Source organism: Netta rufina (genome assembly GCF_964035555.1).
Source record: "Netta rufina genome assembly, chromosome: 12".
Taxonomy (NCBI): Eukaryota; Metazoa; Chordata; class Aves; order Anseriformes; family Anatidae; genus Netta; species Netta rufina.
Genome location: NC_140135.1, coordinates 943,770 through 954,569, shown reverse-complemented (window position 1 = coordinate 954,569; position 10,800 = coordinate 943,770). Strand labels below are relative to the sequence as shown.

The 10,800-nt window shown below is 51.6% G+C and overlaps 1 protein-coding gene across 3 annotated transcripts; it reads right to left on the bottom strand.

The window, feature by feature from the left end:
- Positions 1–2,427: 2,427 nt before the first annotated feature.
- ATP1B4 (ATPase Na+/K+ transporting family member beta 4) lies at positions 2,428–10,127 on the bottom strand. Of its 3 annotated transcripts, none has more exons than XM_084293877.1 (9): positions 9,956–10,127; positions 9,682–9,728; positions 7,776–7,938; positions 6,441–6,569; positions 5,064–5,168; positions 4,659–4,855; positions 4,042–4,098; positions 3,388–3,483; positions 2,428–2,820 (listed from the first exon to the last, which is right to left on the bottom strand). In XM_084293877.1, the coding sequence occupies exons 2-9, from the start codon at positions 9,718–9,720 to the stop codon at positions 2,659–2,661; spliced, it is 948 nt and encodes a 315-aa protein (XP_084150003.1). In that variant the 5' UTR covers positions 9,721–9,728; positions 9,956–10,127; the 3' UTR covers positions 2,428–2,658. The 3 variants fall into 3 exon arrangements, with proteins under 3 accessions (XP_084150003.1, XP_084150002.1, XP_084150004.1); XM_084293876.1 differs by having other exon boundaries at positions 9,899–9,959; XM_084293878.1 differs by lacking the exon at positions 9,956–10,127 and adding an exon at positions 9,832–9,928.
- Positions 10,128–10,800: the final 673 nt, after the last annotated feature.

Sequence of the window (10,800 nt, the reverse complement as noted above, 5' to 3'; positions counted from 1 at the left end):
CCCTGGGCAGCCCGTTCCAATGCCTAACAACCCCTTCGGTAAAGAAGTTCTTCCTAACATCCAACCTAAAACTCCCCTGGCGCAACTTTAGCCCATTCCCCCTCGTGCTGTCACCAGGCACGTGGGAGAACAGACCAACCCCCACCTCACTACAGCCTCCTTTAAGGTAGCTGTAGAGAGCAATAAGGTCGCCCCTGAGCCTCCTCTTCTCCAGGCTGAACAAGCCCAGCTCCCTCAGCCGCTCCTCGTAGGACTTGTTCTCCAGGCCCCTCACCAGCTTCGTTGCCCTTCTCTGGACTCGCTCAAGCACCTCAATGTCCTTCTTGTAGCGAGGGGCCCAAAACTGAACACAGTACTCGAGGTGCGGCCTCACCAGAGCCGAGTACAGGGGGACAATCACTTCCCTAGCCCTGCTGGCTACACTGCTTCTGATACAAACCAGGATGCTGTTGGCCTTCTTGGCCACCTGAGCACACTGCTGGCTCATATTCAGCCGGCTATCAACCAATACTCCCAGGTCCTTCTCTGCCAGGCAGCTTTCCAACCACTCATCTCCCCGCCTGTAGTGCTGCTTGGGGTTGTTGTGCCCCAGGTGCAGGACCCAGCACTTGGCTTTGTTGAACTTCATACATTTGCATCAGTGTAAGTAGACATGCATGCAATTTCCCAGAGATATTCCAAGGGGCTTTTTTAACATGCTTGGGTCTGGCTGTTGGTGTGACAAAAAAGAATTGTATATTGGTACAGCATCTGCCAAAGGACAGTCCCTGCTGCTTTGTGAATCCTTCCACCAGGCAGGCATGGAATGGATAAATAATCTTTGATCCTGTTGCAGGCTGGATAGCCGTTCATTTCATGGTCTGAAGCACAGAGGGGTTTGTTTCCTTTCAGGATCCTATAGAAACAGAAGTGCTTCTAAAGACGTAAAGCAGTTGGCAGGCTGGGAAACATCTGTGGTTTTGACTTAGTTCTGATGTCAAAATTAGAGTAACTATCACTGCCGTGCCTTCATGGGCAGAGGCTGTTTTCTACTTAGTCAGAACAAGTCCTTTTGGGTAAGTTGTGGAGGAAAAAATCATAACATTGCCCTATCTCTTTTCAATTTCATGTGGATAATCACATCTGAGGAAAATTAACTCCTAAAATACCTGTATTTAATATTTTTAAGGGTTCTTAAGAAATAGGTTTTGCCAAGAGGTTGATTGTGATATTTGCCGTATAGTGAGCCTTGGTGTACTGGACTTCTAAACTCTTCAGGAAGTTAATCAAATGCTCAAAATTCAAGGATTACACACATTACATTTGTCTTTGAAAACCAGTCCCTAGCTGGCCAGCAGAGCCCACAAAAGTTACAAATTACATTTGTTACATTTAAATGTTTTAAGAATGATACCATAGAGTTAATTTTACTGTAGTCACTTTATTTTTAATACAAAAAAAGACTTCTTAGAGTCTTATATAGATCAAAAATGATGGCAGATGAAGTATCTGGACTAGAATGTAGGACAAACATACCATAATGCTCTTGTTCAGTCGGTAAGTAATTTTAGTAAGTGTGCTTTCCAAGCAGTACGTTATCTTAAGGTGTCCTGTCCTGCTCATAGCTGATAAGAGAGATGAAATATACTCTCTGTATGTTAAATGTGAAGGTGTATAATAATAATAATAATAAAAAAAACTCATTTTCCAAAGAATCAAAACTGCTTTAAATTGAGTTTGAGTGTCTGTAGAAACAAAGTGTTTGGCTGTAATAGATGCTGAAATCACCACTGCTTTGTCCTGGGGAACAAAGATAGCCCATACCTCTATCGACATGAACATGGATTAAGCCTTGTAATGCCTCTCTGAGCTAGCTCAGCCCTGCTTCCACTTGAGGAGGCTGGGGATGAAGCAAAGCGGGGGCTTCCCCAGGGAGGAATATTTTTCACTGGTGCTTCTGCGCCTGAGCAGGGGAAGGAGGAGTTGTGAGCCGTGACAGGGAGAGAATAAAGAGCTCCTTTCAGTTGTCCCCTGCCCAACAGACTTGAGAGAAGTACTGAAGTGAGGAGGGAGAAAGGCACTTGTCTGCCTGGGAACAACTGGAAAGGTTCAAGGGCAAATGCTGCCCTATGTGGCCTTTGCTCCAGCACCTGGCTGCATGAGGTGCTGAGGCTCCTAGGAGGTGTCCTGAGATTTGTCATTTTCACTTCTTAGCTGTTACTGCAAGCATAATCCAGATTTTTTGCTATTTATTATTTTAACAAGAATAGTACTTATAAACTACTATCTTTTTAGCTTTTGCCTGAGAAATGCACATAAAACTATGGTAAAGACTGAAATTTATAGCCAGGAAAAATGCATTTCACAGGGATGACTTGTAAAAGACCTTATGAAAATAGTGTTCAGATACCAGAGTTCCTCTAATAAAAACTGAAATGCTCTTGCAGGTTCCCTGCCCAGGGTATAACTTAACTTTTATTAATAATGAGTTACATCAGCTGGTAAAAGATGTGGTTCCACACTGTTGCATCTCATTTGTTTCCTAACTATAAACAAAAATAAATTAAAAGTTTCCATGTGTCTGTTTTCCTAGCAGGAAAAAAAAAAATGCTGCCTTTATGCTTTAAAAAGGAAAAAGCCTCTGCCTGACAAAACCTACGTGCCCTGTGTTTGCCATGGCTACTTCCCAATGCTGAGCGTGAAGATGATTCGGCCCAGGAAGCGGTCACTGTTAACGTCATTGACAATCCCTTTCCCGTGCAGGCTGCACTGAATGGGGACCAAAGAATTCCTCTTCACGTCTGTAAAGTGCATGGCCACCAGTGGGGACGTGTAGTTGACCTGAAAAGGAGGAAGATTTGCTGAGGGAGCAGGAAAGCAGGCGATGCTCTTTCGTGGTCAGTAAATATCACGGGTAATTGGCTGCACGACCCAGCTCAGCCCCCACCAGTGGGACCAGAAACACACTGGTGTTTGCCTGCTCTGCATCAAGCTGCTCAATTTGCAGTGGTTTTGTCGTGTCTTTTAATAGGAGCCTCATTTTAGGGGGCTTTTCCTCCTCTGTTGCCTGTCACCTTCCCCAGTACCCTAGGAAAATGCTGGTGTTGAGACCAGTGTTAGTGTTAGTTAGCATCCCCCCAGAGTTAGTCTGGGGGATTAGCACAGCCAGACCTGGACCCCAAGCAGAAAAATTAACTGTTCCCACTGCTGGCAAGGGAAAACCAGCATCCCTAAAGATTACCTGCAGTTTGTCAGAGACAAAAATAGAGCGCTGCAATCCCAATGCCCATGGCCTCCCTCCTGCCTGCAGCTGCCTGAAATAGCCAGTGAGCACATCTGTACCCCCTGCAGTAGCTCCTTCCCAAGGAGAGGTAATGAAGCCACCAGAACATCTGAACCCTTACTTACGTGTGTGATCTTGCCATAGTAGGGATAATACATGAGGTCAAACGTGCCGTTCCCAGGGTAGAAGTCCACTGACCCCAGGTCGCTCTCATTGCCTTTCTTTGATGGAAACAAAAAGGTACTCGCATAGCATGTGGGACACAAAATAAGTAAAGTGAAGGAGCTTTAGCACAAAAATTTCCTGCAAATCCCCACCACAGCTCAGCCGTGCCAGCTGCTCACTCGTGGCACGTTTGCTCTGTGAGTCAGTGGCTGCTGCAGTGAGCCAGAGCAAAACTGTGCTAGGAGGGTATGGGTGAAAGTTACAGCGTTTGCTGCCCATGGATCTTTCTCTGTGCTCGGCTACTTCTTTATCACTCTCTAAGGGTATGACCCAGGTGCTGCCCTGTGTGGGAGCCGCTCCTGCTGCTGCTGCCAGCTTGCAGGGCGCTCTCCGGGACAGGGCTGCGGGTGGATGCCAGCAGCTCCAGCCTCTCTCCTCAGCTTTGGGGGCTTTGGGAACCAGCAGTGAGAGGGTGAGGGCCAGGATGGGAAGCAGGAGACTCGTGGCCACCCCTGCAGCCCTCAGCAGACCACCTCAGTTGGGCTGGGGGCATGAGGAGCACAGGGTCTTGTGAGGGCACTGGGCTAAGCTGAGGGCATGGAGCGCAACAGTACCTGCACTTTGCAGTCTACGCTCACGGGGACCCCGGCGCCAGGGCGGTAGCCTATGATCTGCAGGGAAAAAAGACATTCACACTTGAAGGAAATGCAACGCCAAGCATGTGCTGCCTCCCTTTCTAGAGCTCTTGTGCATGCCAGTCACCCAGGACAACCACGATGTGTCAGGAGAGGCAGAGAAGGATGCTGAGAGCATCCCTGGTATAACACAACCATCTCCCCACACAGCTCGCTTTCCCCCCTCCTTTATTTTTCCAGCAGCATGCACTGAGCTGCCAGAATATTGGAAATTTTCTAATAAATTTGGTTCTGCAAAAATGCCCGTTATAAAGAAACGAGGGCCTGAGGTGTAGCCCTAAAGCTCACTTCCTCCTAGAGAGGAGGCTGGCACAGGTGCTGCCATGCACCCAGCCCTTCATCAAATCAAATCTGCAGAGTTTTGTAGTGCTTAATTTTTAGGTTTTCTGGCAGGTACAAGCCAGCAGGTTTGGGGTTTCTCATTCCATTTCCCTGGGCCTAAGAACAGGATGAGTTTCAGGCCCCGCACAGTCCTTAGTCTGTCCCACTAGGATCCACTGAAGGAAGGAATCACGACAACCAGATTTTTTTTGTACCCGGTTCATCTTCAGCAGGATGCAGGGCTGGCCTCTGGAGTAGCCAAAAGTTTGATCCGCGATTCCCGAGCAGTTCTGCAGCAGTGAGCGCTTGAACTGGCAGGCTTTCTTCTCTTCACTCTCATTGCCCCCTTGGATGAAGTACTGCCCCGAGATGCACTCAATATTCTTCTCCTCTTGAACCTTGTCATCATAAGCTGGTGGGGACCAAGCGACTCATTAATGCTTCTCCAGGCCTGCTCACATCAAATCACTGAGTGCACCCTCACATGAAGGGCAGTCCCACCTGGATCAGGAAGTTTCCTCCCACAGAAGCTCCTGAGACCACCTCACGAATCCTCCCTTTCCAGGCAGGAGACGTGAGGCACCCAGAGGTGCTCTGCCCCATGGCACCCCAACACCCACCTGCTAGGAAGTGGTGCATGCTGTCCACGTATGGCTGCCATGTGCTGCGCTCGGAGACATTGAAGGCGATGGTGAATCCATTCAGGTATGGCCTGATCATCACCCCTGGAGAACAAGATGGATGCTGTCAGAGCAGGTATGGGGACTGGCCACAGGCTGTGGAGAATGTTGGGTGGGCTGGGCACAGGCACAGGCCAGCAGCACCAGCTCTCAAGCAGGCAGTAACATCCTTATCATCCTCATCATCCCCATCCTCATCCTTCTGCAGCACGCAGGGGCCAAGGGACCCCCATGCTCTCAGCCAGCTGGGGGCAGAGAGAGGGCCAGGGGGTCACTTGTTCCCCACTGACATGAAAGCCCAGGGAAATGTTGCTTCTGCCATGGGGAAAGAAGGTTTTGAACATTGTCCCCTATTCCGCCCCCCACGTCCCAAAAAAAAAAAAAAAAAAAAAAAGTGTAAAAGCTACTCCTGATTTGCATTTTGGTTTCAAAGGTCTGAGGTATAAAAGGGGAGCAGATGAAATGAGTGGGTATCATCTATGAAATGCCTAAACTTGCCTCTTTAAGAATAATCAGAATAATGGAGTGATTACAATAACAATTAATATAATCTGAACAAAGGCTTTACATGGGGGCTATTTAAGATGTCTGGTCCTCTCCAGACAACCTGGTGGCTGGGGAGCTGCAGCACCATTGCTGCTGCAGTGGACGGTAGCACCCTGGGTAATGCCATTTAGAAGCACTTTGCTGAACCGGGCTTGGAGCCTGGCCCCCACAACAGATGGGGACAGGTCTTCAGCTGGTGGAAACCCAGTAGGATCCTGCCCCTAATGGATCTGTAGCAGCTGGGACTTGGCTCAGGACAATCCCTGGTGAGTTTTTGCAGGGACAGGACAAGGGGTAATGGCCACAAGATAGAGCACAGGAAGTTCCGCACCAACATGGGAAAGAACTTCTTCACGGTGAGGGTGATGGAACACTGGAACAGGCTGCCCAGGCAAGTTGTGGAGTCTCCTTCTCTGGAGGTATTTAAGGCCTGTCTGGACACCTACCTGGGCAGCCTGCTCTAAGGAACCTGCTTTGGCATGGGGGGTTGGTCCTGATGATCTTTCGAGGTCTCTTCCAACCCCTTCAATTCTGTGATTCTGTGAGTCTCTTTGATTCTTTATTTCTGCTCCAAAAAAGCTTTAAGATCTCACCTTAACTCTTTGTCCATTTGCGAAGAACATAAGAAAAAAGACCTCTCCGTTTAGTCTGCAAAATTTCCTCTCATAAATCTTTCTATTATTGATAATAATATTTCTTTCTGTCTACACAACCCTTCCGTCGCAGCCTGTCTGTGTGTTCCAGCAGAGGCACCCAAGGCTGGGCACGTACCTGGCGGAGCCACATGGTCCCGGTAGGTGGGTGTGTAGGGGCTCAGGGTGAGCAGCATCACGTACATGCAGAAGGCGAACATCCCCGCCAGGCACGTGTAAAAAATGAAGTAAAACAGTAAGATCAGGCCTGCAGAGCAGAGAGGGCACATTGCTGTCAGTGTAACCCAAGCATGTCCCATGGGGATGCTGGCAGCCACCTCCACCCTGACACCAGAATTTTGGGGCACAGGGCTGATGGATGGACTCCCTGCCCACCCAGGCCCTGGGGATGGATCCTTTGGATCTGTTTCGTGGCACAGCCCTTCCCAGAGCTGAGTCAGGACCCAGGTGGGGGCCACATGAAGGTGCTCCCACCCTGACCTCCTGTTGGCTGTGATGAGGACCCAGGCACTGGGATTGTGGCAGACGGCATTGCCCGGCCCACGGCACTGCCAGCATCTTGGCCCTGACGTCCAGGCACAGTGTTTGTTTTCCTCAGGGCCAGGCTGACGGCTGAGGATGTCTCAGGAGGCTGTGGCCTATGAATAAAACCCAGTGGCGCAGAGCGAAGCAAAACCTAACCCAAACATTTCCCAGGAGAAACGTGCCGGCAGTGTGGGGGGAGCCCTGGGAACGCAGCTGTGTGCAAGCACGGGGCTGGGAACTGCTGTGGGGCTGCATCCCGCTGCGGGCCAGGATGGGGCAGATGGGGCTGTCACCACCAGGGGTGACACTGCTGCCCATCCGTGCGGTACCAGGAGATGACACCCATGTGCTGGTGCTCACTGCGCCCTCCCCATTCCTGCAGACGTGCAACTTCCAGCACTGCTCAGCTGGGGACGCATCCATGCCAGCCCAAGAGTTGTACCCAAGGAGCAGTGGGGGGATGAAGAAAGGGACGGAGACAGGGACGAGACCTTCCTGGGGTGCAAGGAGGGCTGCCTGGCCAGCATTCACTGCAGGCCCACCACTACTGCCACATCGCCAGGTGCAGAGGGCTTGCTCCCTGCTTGCCCTGGCAGGATCCAGGCCACAACAGAGCTGGGGTCCCCTGCATTTGCTCCGTCTCTTAATTTTTTCCAAACTTTTGCTTATGAGTTCTTGATAAACACTGGCATCCAGACCAAGGTACTTGGTGTACCTAGGTTAGTCTAACCTTGGTCTAACTTCAGTTGTCTCCTTGTCCTCCCCCTCCCCAACTAGCTGTTTTTATTGCCCCGCTAAGAAATGTGCACCCCTCACTGCTGGGACGGGGCAGTGATCCAGGCTAGCAAAGATGTTCGCAGGAAAGTGCATCCACCATGAAGGAGAAAAGGCACCAACCCCCAAAAACGGGGCTCAAACAAGGACCTACCCCAGCTTTTGGCTGTTCTCCCTAGGCAGGTTCTCTCCTCTGGGTTCCACAGGAAGGTCTTCATCTCCCCGGCCAGGTCTGCCCAAGTTTTGTTCCCCATCTCTGCCTTGGTCTCTGCTTCTCCTGTGTCAAGATCCTGCACTTTCTCTTCATCCTTATTTTCCTGGAAGAGTTACAGAACACAACCCCCACAGGCAGGCTGAGCATCTCATTGGCCAAAAATAAATGCAAAAGCACTTAATAGCTGGAAATGTTTCAAATTTCCATTTTCCCATCATCACTCTTGAGTTAAGGAGAGGCTGGCTGTTCTGACTTATGATCACTTAGATTCCAGTGTTTTTGTTTTTGTTTTTTTTTTTTTTTCCATGGCACTGCAGTCACACTGAGTTCCATCTCCTTGTCTCCTTGTCCTGGCATTTACAAAAGTTTGTCTTCTCTAACCTGCATCAACGTGACCACAAGAAAGCCTGCAAGCTGGGTGAGCTGGTGCTGTTCTCACACTACCATGTCTCTAACCACATGTGTGCATTTTCCGTGTTACTGTGGATGACACCAGTCAGCATCACTGAAGAGGTCATCCACTTTATTTTTCTTGGCATGTGAGCAAGTGTTTAGTCTTTGGAGAAATCCCTGTAATGTTATTTTTTGAATTACACCAAGTTCCCAGGAAAAGCGCATCCCCAGGCACAGAGAGAGTTTTCTTTGTGCCACGGCCCTGGTGATGAAGAGGCATTTATCTGGAGCTCACAGACACTAAATTCTCTCTCTCTGGCCACAAGTCACTGGAGATGTGATTTAGGGTGACTGTCCCTAAATGCCTTGAACCTGTGGAAGCTCTAAAACCAGGCAGCAATGTGGGACAGGGTGCAGCCCTTGCTTGGAGCTCAGGGCTGGGTGACCCCAGAGCAGGGTTTGCCAACCAGGAGGAGTTTCTCCCCAAACCCACCTTTCCCCAGAGAAGCAGGCTTTGTGTCGAGGTTGGATGCCGGGAGAACGGGTGCTGAGCTAGGACTCCAGATGGAAAACATGAAAAACTGGAGCCTTGGACTTGGCCCATCGCCTCCCTGTGCCGTAAGGCAGAGCTCAGGCGCTGTTGGCTGGGTCCGGCCGTGCTTGCAGTGGGCTTGGGGAGATGGGGCCGTGCAGGTGAGCACAGCCAGACCCCACAGCAGCTGCACTGGCAGCTTGTGCCAAGGGCTGGGGAAACCCACTGTCTGTGGACACCTGTTGGGCCAGTGAAGCATTTATAGCCTGCAGATTGCCCTGGGACGCGGCCAGCAGCTTAGCAGAAACTCTGGCTAGGAAATCCCTCCGGATTGAGGGGGATTGAGCTCTGTTCAGATAGTGCAAAGTAGTGAGAAGTGGGGGAAAGGCATGGGCGTGCAGGGCAGGACACCTGCATTGGGCAACGGATGGAGGAAGATGAAAAGAAGGAAGAAGAAGAGGATGAATTCTCCTTCCTCGCACTCTCCTCCCTGCTATAAATAGCCATAGCACAGGAACACAGGCTCCATGCTGCAGATGCAGCACAAGGTGAAGGTCCCATCCTGCCGGGTTGGTGGGGTAGGCTGAGTGGGGCTGGGGCAGCCTGCCGGGGGCCTGAAGCAACTCCCCCAGCACTGGCCATTCCCGTGAGGATGTCCAGGTGCTGAGGGTGCATGGCCAGCAAGAAGGGACAGGGCAAGAGTCCGGGACAACCATAAAGATTTTATGGAAAGCCTCTCACAGGGCTGCAGCACTGCCAGCCCTGCTGCATCTCCCTTCCCTCCCAGTGCACAGCGCTGGCATTTTGCAGGGGCACCAGGCAGCATTTCCTACAGCAAAGCTGCCACTTTCACCCGTCAGGAGGTGAGCTGAGTGGCTGCAGCCCCCGCCTCACCTCTCGGAGCAGCCCCCGAACACTTACCAGCCTTTTGCCTCCCGGGGAGGCAGCGTTCAGCTCCATCCCTGGCTCTGAAACACAGACAAATGTGAGTGTTAGCACTGAGGGAGCCCAGGGCTGAGCCCAGTGCCTCCGTCCCCACTGTGGAGCCAGTGGGCACAGTCCCCTGCCCACCGCAGCCCCCAGCCCCACTGCTGGCTCCAGCTGAGCGAGGCTCCCCCAGCCCAGGGGGCCAGGAGACCTTTGCCTGCCCGCAGTGGTTGCGGCTGACGAACCACGGCTGCTTTTGCTCACTCACCCAGAAAACTTCAGTGTTCAGGAGCGGGTCAAAAAATAACTTGCTTTCCTAAGAGGGGTGAGCTCAACGCAACGGAATCCCGTTCTGGGCATAAGGCCCCTGCCACCTGGTGCCCTTTGCAGTGGTCCTGCAGTGTACTGTACTGCTGGAGCCTCCCCAGCAGCAGCTAACACCCGACACGGGGAGCAGGGTGCTGTGCCGTGGGGAGACGGGGTGTCTGTTAACAAACACTCGACAGTCACTAGGGCTCTCGGTGGCTGTGTGGCTGTCAATAGGTGCTTGTCAGTCACCGCCGGACCCTGCTCCACGCTTGCAAAATCTCTCTTGCAGCAGAGGGGCAGGTTTATATTTATCCCTTTGAATTGAGGCAGCAGCTGGGGGCACGCAGCGTCTGCTCCCCAGGCATGGCCAGCGGGACGCTCTCCAGAGCGATGCCTTGCTGCGCCACTGTGCTGGGGAGGATCACATTTTCCTTTGTCAGTGAATTATGGGCACAGGAGGTTGTGTTAGGGCACAGGGTGCTAAGGTCCTGCGGCTGTGAGGGACCTGCATGCTGGAAGCAATGGGTTGTGGATGGGGGGCTGTGGGGGGATGAGGGGAAAAGTCTTGCCGAAACTCCTGGAATAGCTCCAGCAGCATGGGAGCTACGTGACAGCCACTGTTATTGTTATGCCCCATGCAGCTCTCGTGGAACAGTGGGGTTTGTTTTACACCAACAGTCAGAACTGGAGCATGGCTCCAGCCGCCAGCTCAGCTCACACCCCAGCACAATTTGAACATAGCCAGAAACCTTCCTTTTTTCAGGCCCTGCTCAGCGGTGAGGAAATGCTGCCTTGCCACAGCCC